Genomic DNA, 13442 nt, shown 5'->3' on the forward strand with positions numbered 1-13442 from the left:
CCTTGTTCGCAACTGTCATCTAAGGACAGGCGGTGTTATCTAGGCAGGTTTTTTGATGCGGCAAGGCGGGCCGGACTTGTTCATGTGATACAGCAGGGAGGTGTTTTTCCAAAAGAGTTTGCAAGAGACCAGACTGCACCATTCGGAATCTTACTGTCCCGGAGATTACCGTTGCAGCGGTTCAGATCTAGGATATTTCGTACCACATATTTTTCACCGCAGACTTCTTCGGGACGGCGGCTGTTAGATCATGGGAGAAACGCAATCATCTCCACGGGATGGCAAGGGGGAAGCTGTAGCCGAAGAGGAGAGCGTTAAAGTGGATGATGTTCAAGATGACGAAAACATTGAAGACAAGGTAAACTTCAAATAGGCCTAAGCTAGTTAACATCATCCCAATAAACCTACTCTTATATCAAATGTGTAGCAACAAATTGATATTTTGTAATATCATATTCGTAACTATGATTTCACACATTAGCCTATTATGTTTTTGTAAACAAATCCATGTAAACTGCTAATCCATTGTCACATGTAACCCACTCCTGTTAGTCACCTATGATCTTAACTGTTTTCTTAAGACCATCGTTTGGGGACATTTAATTACAAGCACAGTACTGATCACATTAATTTACTGTAAGCCTCTAAGAGTGGCTTGTCTGCCTACTGCAATATGCTGATATGGCTCATGAAGTTTATCAAAGCGGATCCCTATCATCACATATCTAAGAAAAGAAAGGAATAACGTTTGTTCTTCTTTCCAAAGCTTAAACCTCTTTCCAATAGTTTAGGTAAACCACATTAAAAGGATTACAACCCTTTATCAACAGTTATTGCAAGTTTATAAGACGGTTTAATAAGTAAATAGTTTAATTAATTTCTGATTTAAATTGAGGAATGGATCACTTTGTGATGAAAATAAACAACAAAACTAGGAATTAATAAACACTGTTGCTTAATATTTCAGATGAAGGAAAAACCTCACTGCCTCATTATAACAGGTTTACTCCCAGATCATCTATTGCTACTGCACCCTAAATAACAAACAAACTGTATTCCCTTAGGCCTGTCCTTTTCAAACTTAATAAATGTTGTCATGATTTGAAGTACCGCCATCACGCATTAGTACAGAAGCTTTAAATTGAAGGGCACCTTTGCTAAAAATGTCATATTTAATCACATTCTGGTGTTTATAATTTCATAGTCTACCTAGTTTGTTCCAAGTTTGTTTATGGTGGTGTGTATTGCATAGGTATGTGGTTTTGTGTTATGTGTCTGGGCAGGTGTTCCTTCTCCAGTACCACCTGCTTACTTTGACCAAGTGATTGTTAGCAATGTGTTGCTTCACTTTGGAATCATGTCTCAGTCTTTACATGTATGTCAGAAGTCAGTGTTGGAAGCCTCCATGGTGAGGATACACGGGCAGTGGACACCAAGGGTAGAATAATGACCTTATATTTTGAGATCTAAGTAAAGCATCTTTCCCCAGAGAGAGAGATGGAATTTCCTCTTAACTGCATTCCTCTGGAGACAACATTATGTATTCTGTATTTGACAGGATTACTCAGGCCATGGCTGAGCAGGACGTTTGGTATGATAGACTTTCCCAGTACTTGACTGGAGTCAAGAAGCATTGTTATCCTCAATGATTACCTGAGATTAATATAACTTAACTCTTTGTTGTAATATTAGGCTTAAGTTGTGTGAAAGACACTTGGGTTCTTGTGAGGGAAAAAAGTGGTTGTTATGGTTTTTAGAGGGGGGTTCAACTGTGCATTTATGCGTGCACAGGCCTTTGTTGTGTTCTAAAAGATCACTGCACAGAAGGAGTGGATAGATTCATGAGTCAGCTGCTGTGATCCAGCCAAGCCTCTGATACTAAAAGCTTTTCATTTCTCCATAGTGCTTTCTTTCCCATTTTAAAAGCTTGGTGTGAACGATCACTTTTTTTCTCTCTCTCTCTCACTCACTCTCTCTCTTTCTGTTTGCTTAGCTTGGTTCAGACCTTAATGCATGTATGTCCACGATTTTGTGCTCTGTAACGTTGCACACATGCACCAAGACAATGTTGCAATACAGGTTGTCATAGTTGTGCAATACATGGCTACTTCATCAACTGAAGGTTCCTGTGGATTGTAAATGGGCTGTTTGGCAACGCTAGTGATGATGATGATGGCATGAAGAGGTGTATTACACCAATCTCACCATATCTTGTTCTACATTGAACAAACCTGTAGTTGGGTGATATAGCAGTACTGTTAGAATTGTGCACTTCTGGTCCTTGATTATCAGTTGCACTTACTACATGTGCTTTGGAGGAAAGCATCTGCAAAAAAAATATTTGTTAATGTAAATGATCTTACTCTCTTTCAGTTACTCCCAAAAAATGGACAGATCTCAGGGTTGAATGAAAAAGCAGAGTTCCCGCCTGAAGAGTTCAATGGGGTATGTGAAGACCATGTCCATGCAGAAGGTAAATACTCAGTCTCTGAGCACATACAATAGACACACGTAGATGGTGGACCCTGCAGGAACATGGTTGCCTGTGTGGTACAACTAAGCTGTTTGAATGTAGTCTAATATAATAAACAATTAAATGATCTTAACTCTTATCTAACATTATATAATAATACTTATTTTCCCCTTTGTCAGATTGTGAGACAGATTCAGCTATTAATTTTCCAAAAGAGGATGTCTCAGAAGCCCTTGAGACAGTGGAGACAGGAGAAGGGCCTCTTGAGAGCCCACCTGAGGCACACGTAGAGGATGAGAAGAAATCACCTGAAGACACAGTAAACGGCTCACCTGAAGATGCAACAAAGAAATCACCTGAGGACGCATCAAATGGCTCACCAGAGGATGCACTGAAGGATTCACCTGACGACACAGCACAGGACTCGCCTGAGGATGTGTCCAAGCCAGCCATGAGTGAAGCGGAGGCAAAACTGAACGAGATCAATGAGAGTTTTAAAAAATTCTTCAGTATGGTCGGTTTTAAACTGACTGTGAAAAAAGACGCGGGTGAAAAGTCAGAAACAGTTCCGGAGTTGACCGCTGAGGAAGAGGCAGAAACGAGTGCCTTCGATGATATCAAGGACACTGCAGAGGGGACTGCAAGTGAAAATACTGAACAGAATATTGATTTGAGCCCAGAACAAGAGCCATCTGATAGTGATTCAAAGTCCAGCCCTACAACAACGGAAGACATTACTGTGGAGGAAGTTCCTGAGACCACTAAGGAGAAGAACTCAGTGGCAGGAGGAACCATTGAAGAAGTGCCGTGTGTTCAAAATGGCACAGAGGAGCTAGACCCAGTCACTCTCGATGGACAAGAAGATCCACCCAAACAAGAGGTGACATCTGAAAAGGATGCAGAAACCAGTCCTGAAGAGGAAGAGGATGCCATGTCTCCTATTAAACGTTTTTTCACTACAGGAATATTCGCAGGTTTAGGAAAAAAGAAAAAGCCTCAAGAAGAGGAGGAAAAAACGCAAGATGAGAGTATTGCAAAAGAACCTGAAGAGCTAAGAAAACCAGAGGATGCAATTACACCAAAAGAGACAGAAGAAAATGGCAGTGAAGTCAAAACTGATATGCTTCCCACGTTAGACATAGGAAACACAGAGACGACTGATGTCCCTGAAATGAGTAACAACAACGAACATATTCATGAGGAAGAGAAAGCTGCTCCTGAGTGTCCATCCACCATCATCTCAAACGAAGCTGTCCTTCTCAGCTCTCAGGAGAAAGAGAAAATTCAAGGTAGTCCACTCAAGAAGCTCTTATCTGGCGCTGGCTTGAGGAAACTATCCAAAAGGCAGAAGGGCAAGACAGCTTCATTGGAGCAGCTTCAGTCATCCACAGAATCAGCAGAGTATCAAAGAGGAGAAACTCCTGCCTGTTCGCCAGAGGGGGCTGAAGAGAGAGAAATCACAGTGGTACCAGGTCAGGTAGATTCTTGTCACGAATCTGAGGGTGATGCTAATTCAGATGGCGAAAGGAAGAAGGATGGCACCTGGGCTTCTTTCAAAAAGCTGGTTACCCCTAAAAGACGACCTAAAAGGCCCTCCATTAGCGATGATGAGGCGGCCCCCGTAGTGCCACATGAGGATCCGAAGGCAAGTGAGGGAGAAGAGATCATCACCCTCAGCACGGAAGAGCAGAATAAGAAAGTCGATTGGGAGGCCTTCCTGTGTGGATCTGGGAAGAGAAGGAGCCGAAAGACATCGGACTCGGAAGACGAAAAGCCTGTGCATAAGAGGGAAGGTCGGAGGTCAGCCGATGAACCTAGGGACACAACTGAGTCCCCATTAGACAGTTCCCAGGAGGGAGACTCCGAACCTATGTACTCTTCTCCTGACCAAGGTGTCAGTCCTTCAGAAGGGGATGGCACTTCTACTTGGAAATCCCTTAAAAGGCTTGTCACCCCAAAGAGGAAGGCCAAAAGGGAAGAGGTTGGCAGAGACCTGACACTCTCTGATAGTGATATCACTAAAGACGATTCTTCATTTTCAATAAAGAAACTCATATCCGGACGCAAAAAGAGGAAGACTGAAGGAAAACCGGACCAAATGTCCTCCGATGAGGCTGAAAGGGCTGCTGGATCGGACGATGAAGACTCAGAAACACCAGCTGTGGTTCCATTGTCTGAATTTGACATTGATCCGATAGATGACCACAACTTGCAAACTCAAGCAGTCATAGAAAGCTCCATGTCTGCAGAAACAGAAGAGAAAGGCATTCCCAGTCCACTATCCGATCTGGTTATTCACATTGCCATCGTGCCTTCCGAACCAGAAAGTGTTCAAGACACCGACGGCACCATGGCACGATCTTCAACCCCTGTGGAGGAATTTGAGGATCTAACAGAATTCATTAGTAAACATCAACAACTCAGTGACATCACTGAAGAGGGTGTGATAGAGGAGACTGTTGCCACACCTATGTCCACAGCTGAGGAGATTGCCCGAGATGACACCATAGCTGAAGACTTAATAGAGTTGACATCAGAGGCTGTTACCGCCCTGGAACCAATAGATGACTCCTTTGCAGATGAAACAACAGAAATGGTTTCAGCTGTTTCCCAGCTGACCGAGTCGTCTAAAACGTCGGGTAACACAACACCAGTCCCAGCAGAACATGATAGCACTGAAACAGAAGCCCTTCTGCAGGAGGTTGTTGAAACCATTTGTGTCACTCCAGATACGTTCGCAGTAACTACAGAAGATGCAGATATAGAGAGAGTAGCCGTTTCAGTCTCTCCCCGGGTATTTGGGATACCCATGGAAGCCAAAATGTTTGAAGCACATGCAAAATCAGATGCAGTTACCATCTGCACAGATTTAGACAGTGATGAACTTAAAACTCCAATTAAAGACCCCATGATACCTCTGGTGGAGTGTATATCTGACATCAGAGAGGCCATTTCCACAGAGGTGGCTCCTGAGGCTGAAACTGAGTTTAAATCAGCTGGAATTTCCACAGATGAGGTACACAAAGCTGATGTTGCCGAAGCCCTTGAGATAACAGACACAATTTTAATATCTACGGAATCGGACGACCTGAACACCACTGATGACAGCCAAACGTCAACTGAGGGTGTATTTGAAGTTAGCGAAGCTCCATTTGAAGATATAACTGAAGAGTTTGATGCAACTGGAATGACCACAGATAACCTAGATCTCCTCGATTTCATAGAACCACAAGAAGACTATAGTGTAGGAGCAATCTTCCCAACTCTAGAACCAGAAGAGCTGAAAGTTATTGATGATAGCCAATTCCAGGTTGAAGACGAAATCGAAGTCCCACATCTAGAGCCAGAAGAACTGAAAGTTATTGATGACATCCAAGGTGAAACTGAAATCACTGAAACAATGCCTGAGGATAAACCTGATGAGATGGACTCTGCTGTCAGTATTAATGATGGGGAAGAACAGTCAGAATTCTTTGAGCCACAAGCAATCTCTAGTGGTCTAGACACTGACGAACAGCACATTCTGGATGATAGTGAACTCAGTGTTCAAGGTGAAACCGTAGTCACTGAAACAATGCCTAAGGACACCATGGAAAAGTTTGACTCAGATGGAAATATTAGTGAAGTGGAAGAACAAATAGAATTTTTTGAGTCCAAAGAAATCTGTACAAGCCTTGACAGTGCCATTGATGAGAGTTTCTTGCTGAGAGAGTGTGTAACTGGAGTCAGTGAGGCATTGAACACAGAGCTGGAAACCAAGAATAAAACTGAACATGTTGATTCGACTGACACTGTAATGGATGATGTTAACAAAACTGAAATAGAATTTCAAGAATCCGACTTGATAGCTACAGTTACAGAATTTCAAGAAGCAGATTCGACAATTACAGCAGTCGAACGAAAAAGAGAAACAGATATAGAGCAAAGTCAAGAAGAGAGCAGAGAACCATATTTAGAGAATTACAGTGGTGAAGTCGCCAAACCCATTGACACAGTGGACGAGAATCAAAAAACAGAACAGGTGGAGGAGTTACGAGGGGCCAGTCCTGTACATGTGGCCCCCATGGAGTCCGAGGTGATAGGAATACAGGTTCTTGAAAGGCAGGTTATAGCAGAGGACATTCTACAAACAGAATCAGAGGTAATTTCACTCTCCAAGGAGCCTCTCTGTAAACAGGAAGCCAATATCACTGATGTCACTGTGGAGGAGGAAAAAGAAGAGGACCTTCAGAGTGTTCCAGAGGACAGGGCAAATGTTGAGCACGCTCCAGTGGCTGAACTTATCATATGCTCGGCAGTAGAAGATTCTACGTACATCCCCGATACTCCCATGGCAGAAATGTCAGATGTTTCAGAAACTTTGATAGCTGTTGTGGCAACCGGTGTAGAGTCCCCAGAACTAGTAGAGAGAGTGGATATTTTGACCCCACAGATAGACAGCCTTGTAGTGCAGGCAGTAGAGGTAAAAGACGAGAATGCAATGCAAAACGTGCCACTGATGCAGTGTATGGATGACCATGAAATCCAGGTTCAGGTGGTGGACATTGATGTGGAGTCAGCAGAGGTAGTTGTTGAGACTACTCTTAAGGGGGTTACCACTGATACTGTGGTGGTTGTAGATGGTTGTGGTGAAGAGGAGAAAGCATTCGACATTTTGTCAGCTGCTTCGGAGATCGAAGAGGATGTCACTGAAGAGGCTAGTAGCGTTATCACTTCGGAAATCCATCAACATGAAACGGAGAACCAGGAACCCCCATTGCCACTGACAGAAGCTCCACTGTCAGATGACAAGGTTGACACTGAATTGATGAAGGAAGCAGAGCTCCATAAAGCACCAGAGGATACTATGGAGACAGGTAGTCAACACACAGATGGCTATTTAGTTCACAGTGTCACTGAGATAATTCAATCATCTGCAAATTATTTAGAAGTTGAGTCTACTACTGAAGTTGGTGGGGATCCATATATAGGGTCATATTCCAAGGATGAACTGGTTCTTGAAGAAGATACAGTCAACAATGATTCAGTCATTCCTCTGAATTTGGCAGATATTTCTATCCCAGAGCAGGAGAGAGATCTTGAGGAAAAGAAAGTTGAATCCAATCATTTAGTTGTTGACTTAGTTCCAGAGGGTGCTACAGATGCCTTGGAGTCATCGGTTGTGGAAAGACGGAGGGAAGAAGAGACAGAGGAGAAGATGACGCAGACGGTCGGCCCCCTGGTGGAACAGTCCACAAGCGGAGGCATGGTGTCTTCAGCAGTTCATCTTGGGACACCCTCAAGTCTGACTTTGGAGGTGAAACTGAACTTTCAGTTTGGACAAACACAGGAAGTTGTAAACACCATCCGGCCGGTTTCTGAGAGAACTGAGCCATTGAAACACACAGAGGTATCTGAGGTGGGAGTTCAAGCAACAGAGAAATTGGATCCCATCGGACAATTAAAAGTTGTCGAGACGCCAGTCCCTCAACCAGAAATATTTGAACCATTAAGACAGATTGAGGTACACAAGACCAACACAGTTACAAGGCACACAGGGGAGGAGATTAAGAGACAAATAGAGGAGGAGTTTGAACAAGATGTGTGGCTAGATGCTGAAGAAGATATAGACACCCAGGAGAGCATAGGGAGAACATGGAGCAAAGCTGCTGAATGTCTGCAAAGACTGGAATCGCAGGAAAATACACAACCCAAATTAGGGATGAGTGACCACAATGTGTCTCAGGATTGGAATGTCCTGGACGTAGAAGAGGACAGTAAAGAAACACAGAAGCCAGATGAAACAGCAGGAATGGAGAGTGAAGAAGTTGACGTTTTTGATATTGCACTTGAGCCTCCGAGTTGTCTGTCAGAAATCGAATCGATGATGGACACTAGTATCATTGATTTCGATTGAGGCCGTCATCATCTGATAGATGTAATCTATTGGTAAGACATTTCTTCAATTTCAGTATCTTAAAACATGATGTGTAATATATGTACACCAATATTTTCAGTAGACACTTTGCCATAATAATCCTTTTATTTTTGTCCTTGCACGTCTCCTCAGATGTGAGGAAAAAGACAACCGGATAAGTCCACAAGGAGCTGACAGTTGACAACATGCTGTCGAACAATCCATCACAACACATAAAATTCCATTGAAAAAGTCACATTCAACCAAACCTGATACTGGAAATTAACATAAGATTTCTGAATTCAGTTACCCACCGTTGGTTGCCATTTCATATTACTCTTTACATAGTGTTACATCAAAGTGTAACAGTACTAGTAGTATTTCTTTCAATACGTTTTCTTTGTTCCTTTTGAAGGTCCCATGTGTTACAATCTATCCTTGGAGGTACAATAATGTATATTTCATTATTTATGTTTGCATTGTACAGTATGTCATTTCTTACCTTATTGTTTTCAGTCCTGTCGACTTAGGAAGAAACCGTAATTGCTTATTCGTAAAGTCATCCAACACTAACAGGTATTCAGTTCTGATTCTTAAGTGACAAATATAGCTGGCGTACAGGGTGAACTGTAATTTGCAGTAGCAATGGTTAACACCAATTATTATGGATGACGTTACATATTCTAGACATGAACTTTATGTGGATTCATAACATAACACCCACTACTCATGTAGAACTTGGTGTACAAGACACCAAAATAGAAACCTTACACCCCATCATTGCGTTACACTGCTTGGCATGGCACACTGACATTTTTTGTTTGTAAAATGTAATATAAATGCACATTATTTGAAATTGTTTATTTACAGATTGTGTAAAATAATATAAAACAATAACTTACACTGCTAATGCAAAAATGGCAGCTTGTCCATACTTGTTTTGTTTCAATGTGTGTGTATCTGAATGAGCAAATGGAAGTGTAGTATATGAGATCTGTTTTCCTTTATTTAGGCTTTTGGATTGGCTGCTGTTAAAATGTTTCTTAACATTTGTAGAAATTACATTCCTGCCAATGTTATACGATGTAATAACTAATAACTAAATGCAAACATGTTGTTGCACTTTTTATATTTGAAAGCTGAAATTAATGCAAATGATTGTAAATCAGGCAAAATAAAAGTATTTTAAATCTGCTCCTTTAAGCACAGCCTGTTTTGTGAAATATTTATTTTCTAATTGTATCTCATCAGATTTTAGACACAAATAGATTATCAAATCTGTTTTTATTATGACTTATTTTACCAGACAAATACATGGTCATTTCCGCATAGAAATACAGTCAATACAAAACAAACACTCCAAAACACACACACCAACAGTGTTCAACATTACACTCTGTCACACAACTGTACACTGAAACAGAGTTATCTATATAATAATTTAAAATAGGTATTGGTATGGAGTGAAATTAGCTAAATCCAATTAGCTATTTTCTTTTCTTTCTATTTCTCATTATGATCCAAAATGTTACAAAACTAGTTTCTTATCCAGCAATGCTTTCTTGTGTTTGTTCTTCGTACATATTTTACTTCCAGTCTTACATCCAGGTGAACTATTGCCACCGTCATCGTACCTCCTCAGAAGATGACTCTGGCGAGTTCGAACATCACCTCAATCGTGATGAGTATGACGATCATCCACTCCAGCCTCAAGCTGTGCTTCTCACTCAGGTGGTTCCTCATCAGGTCTGTCAGCTCCGTGCAGTGCTGCAGCTTCTCGTTCACCACCTGAGACACCACCACAGGACCAGACCCATCACTTCCTTAGATCTGATCTCACTACAGATCTGTTTAATGAGTCGTTGTGCCAAACGTAAAGTAGGGCCAAAGGAGGGTCGTTGTTCATTTAGGTCTGTTGTTTTTAATCTTGAAAGATAGTAGCCATGAACAACCCTCCTTGTCACAGTATTGGCACATACACATAAAAAGACTGACTTGACATTTATACACTGCAGAAATGAACACAATAGCACAGCTACAATATGTGTACATATGCCATGTTTGATACAGGATGTGGCAAGACCCACAATGCATCTGTTGGACAAGAAAGTTAAACAAAATTTACCCAGCAATTCAGAAGCAGGGATTTGGGACTGTAACCCATGACACAACATACGCACTACGCATCATTGCAGAATGGAGCTTTGGTTATCTAGCCCTGCCATGGTGATGTGTGGGGGTGACCAGTGGGACAACTACCTTGACGCGGCGGTTGATGCTGAGAAACTGACAGGTCTTGTCATACAGCTGCTCCAACTCCTCTCTGTCCCAGTAGAAGTCAGGCGTCATGAGCAGGTCAGAACTCAAGTTTATACAGTGTCTGGAAACATCGAACACAAGCAGGGAAAAGAGAGTTAATGGGGGATGCTGGTATTATCATCATCCTCATACACATTTTATGGTTATGTTTAGATAGATTTTACAAAACAAAATACTTGCCAACATTTGAATAGGACTTCATTCAACAATAACTTTTTCAGCTGATTAAATTTACCTCAGAGAAAAGAGCTCCCCGATTTTCTGCAACACATCTCCCCTGGACAGCTTAACACTTTGACCAGATTTCAGCATCTGTTTAGAAAGAGTCAGTCCACTATGTTGGTAACGTTTAATTCAAGTATCAGAGAAGTAAGTTGGGTGGGCTCAGGTTAGGTAAAAATATGAACAATGAATGTGGTGTGCCTTTAAAGGTCAAACCAATAAAATACGCATTACACTCCGTAATCAGATACTCTATATTTGTACAAGCACCACTATCCATTAGTACTTATGAATAATAGATTATAGATGGTCCACAGTCTTTGTTTTTCAAGTGTTAAAGGTTTTATGTTTGGAAAGTGATTTACCTCTGGGATTGACTGTATGGAGTCTACAAAGTTGTCTAAAGACACTTCCCAAATCGCCAACTTCACTGCAACACAACAGAGACAAAGAACAGCTGTCTGAATGCCAATGTTTTACACGTACAGTAACAGCAACACTATATTGTTAATCACTGAAACAGTGACAAAACACTGAATTCAGCTAACCTGACAGGGAGAGAGCGTTGGAGAATGCGAACTTCTCCAACACTGCTTGGTCTTGCTCCATCTCACTGTTCAGAAGGAAGTTACCGTGGTGAAGCTTGGAGTTTCCTCTGACCCAAACCAAGAGAAAAGTCATCCAATTAACACTTCCTGTTTTTACAAAACATGTAATCACCAACTAAACAGCTTTAAGATATATATATATATGGTACATACTCTCCAATTTGATAGTTTATCTCTTCATTTTCCCAGTGGATCAAAGCCACCTCATAGGGCTGGATCTCATGCTGTTCTAGAATTCTCATTGCTTTTTTCATCTGCAATAACATAAAGGAAAATATTACATTTGAACCAGTGTGTCGTCACAAAAAGTTAAATACATGCCTATGGGGTTTATGATGCAAAAATTATTACCGTTTTTTCTTCAACATTCCAGAACACCACTGAGCCTTCCCTAGAGTTGAGAACCATCAGAGTTTAGGCTTTGATAACAGCACTGTTCAGACTAATCAACATTTGATGTCCTCAACCAGTCATGCTTACACATACAGTACTTTGATATTACAGACATACCTGAAGAAAAACATTAGTGCATTGTCTCCTGGTTTTGAAACGTTGTCTGTGCATATTACCAATACATTTGAGGCATCTGAAATGAAGATATATTCAAATATGAGCATATTCAGGTCTAGAACTGGCAGAACAATGATTAAAACAGTTGAGGCATGTTTACCTCTTGGCAAATCTACTTCATAAAAGCCATGGGCTATGAGATCATGGCAGAGAGTAGGCAAATGATATTGGTCTGCAGTAGCATAGGCAATACACTGCATCACATCCTACAGGAAGAGAGAGGGGCATACTGTAATTTATGAATTGAGTAATCAATACAACAAACTGGATGGAAAGTATCAGTATTATTTTAGTGGCATCAACTTTGGCAGTATTAGTAATTGTAGTATTTGTAGCATTAGTGTTATAATGCCCCAATGTGTCAAGTCCGGTGTAAAGGTACCGTGTCCTCCTGGACAGGCTGGTTAGCTCTGGAAGGTTGCTTGGTTCTCGGCCCTTTAGGTATTCTCTTTCCAGGAAGAGGCACAGATTTGAAAGCTGGCTTGAACACAGTTTTGATAGGCAGTGTCGAGTAGAAACGCATCTGTACACTCCGGTACTGGGTGAGATCACTTGAGACAGCTGAAGATGTCCTTGTGTTGAAACACTGTGGCTTGTGCAAATTATGTTGCACAGCTTGTCCTAATGTCCAGCATTGGTCACGAGCCGTTCTAGGAAAAGATACTGAGCTGTTCAAGGCTGCAAATGTCTTTGTTTGTGTCTCATACTTGTGTTGCTGGACTGGATCTGCCACACCAGAATGGGATGACACAGCTGTCCTCACCAAAGGCTGATGAATTCTCAGTCGGCAGAAGAGAGTTCGGAGAATCATACCTACATGTACTGACTCCACAGACAGATGGGAGAAAAGAGAATTGTCATTTAGTTTCATCATGTTTTTATGAAGACACCACTACATCCGAATCTCACGTCATTGGAAGATTGACCTTGGCTTCCGATCGAAGAGTGCACATGTACACAGATATAATCGCAATACAAAGTTTGATTATAACCATTGTAACCACTAGACATCATATGTTTCATGCGGCTCACAGAAGAACGAAATAATCGTTTGCCACAGCAAAACGTTTAGCTACTTTGTAGCAAGTATGGTATGACGATGATGTAGCATGCAAGCTAGCACAAGCTAGCTACCTTGCTTCAATGAATGGAATAGCAAGAAACAGTTTGACACATCTTAAGAACGTAGCCAAACTCACCAAGTCACACTTTTCAAACAAAATATTGTACAGCCAACGACGGCTATTGTCATAGTAAAACACATCGGTAAGTATTCAAAGATAACTAAGTGTCATAGACATGACAGCTTGTTTTGTAGTTCTTTTGCGCCACGTCGCATTCGAATGACGACTTT

At 41.5% G+C, this 13442-nt stretch overlaps 2 protein-coding genes across 3 annotated transcripts; one reads left to right on the forward strand and one right to left on the reverse strand.

The window, feature by feature from the left end:
* The first annotated feature begins 250 nt into the window (after window positions 1–250).
* Window positions 251–9414, forward strand: akap12a (A kinase (PRKA) anchor protein 12a). The gene is made up of 4 exons (XM_067243556.1): window positions 251–358; window positions 2374–2473; window positions 2653–8401; window positions 8523–9414. The coding sequence occupies exons 1-3, from the start codon at window positions 251–253 to the stop codon at window positions 8367–8369; spliced, it is 5925 nt and encodes a 1974-aa protein (XP_067099657.1). The 3' UTR covers window positions 8370–8401; window positions 8523–9414.
* rmnd1 (required for meiotic nuclear division 1 homolog) lies at window positions 9228–13423 on the reverse strand. Of its 2 annotated transcripts, none has more exons than XM_067243558.1 (11): window positions 13288–13423; window positions 12471–12914; window positions 12189–12294; window positions 12029–12104; window positions 11870–11909; window positions 11672–11772; window positions 11459–11565; window positions 11276–11340; window positions 10924–11000; window positions 10629–10749; window positions 9228–10157 (listed from the first exon to the last, which is right to left on the reverse strand). In XM_067243558.1, exons 2-11 carry the CDS (start codon window positions 12897–12899, stop codon window positions 10008–10010), a joined length of 1272 nt encoding a protein of 423 aa, XP_067099659.1. In that variant the 5' UTR covers window positions 12900–12914; window positions 13288–13423; the 3' UTR covers window positions 9228–10007. The 2 variants fall into 2 exon arrangements, with proteins under 2 accessions (XP_067099659.1, XP_067099660.1); XM_067243559.1 differs by having other exon boundaries at window positions 12471–12910; window positions 13288–13405.
* Window positions 13424–13442: the final 19 nt, after the last annotated feature.

This window comes from Osmerus mordax, chromosome 9 (genome assembly GCF_038355195.1).
Source record: "Osmerus mordax isolate fOsmMor3 chromosome 9, fOsmMor3.pri, whole genome shotgun sequence".
Classification (NCBI taxonomy): Eukaryota; Metazoa; Chordata; class Actinopteri; order Osmeriformes; family Osmeridae; genus Osmerus; species Osmerus mordax.

Bases quoted from the DNA above. Each gene is read 5' to 3' on its own strand.
- akap12a (XM_067243556.1), top strand. From the start codon at position 251: ATGGGAGAAACGCAATCATCTCCACGGGATGGCAAGGGGGAAGCTGTA. The intron at 359-2,373 runs GTAAACTTCAAA...ACTCTCTTTCAG, and splicing joins ACGAAAACATTGAAGACAAG to TTACTCCCAAAAAATGGACA. The intron at 2,474-2,652 runs GTAAATACTCAG...CCCCTTTGTCAG, and splicing joins AGACCATGTCCATGCAGAAG to ATTGTGAGACAGATTCAGCT.
- rmnd1 (XM_067243558.1), bottom strand. From the start codon at position 12,899: ATGATTCTCCGAACTCTCTTCTGCCGACTGAGAATTCATCAGCCTTTG. The intron at 12,295-12,470 runs GTACCTTTACAC...CTCTTCCTGTAG, and splicing joins AGCCTGTCCAGGAGGACACG to GATGTGATGCAGTGTATTGC. The intron at 11,341-11,458 runs GTTAGCTGAATT...GTTGTGTTGCAG, and splicing joins CAACGCTCTCTCCCTGTCAG to TGAAGTTGGCGATTTGGGAA.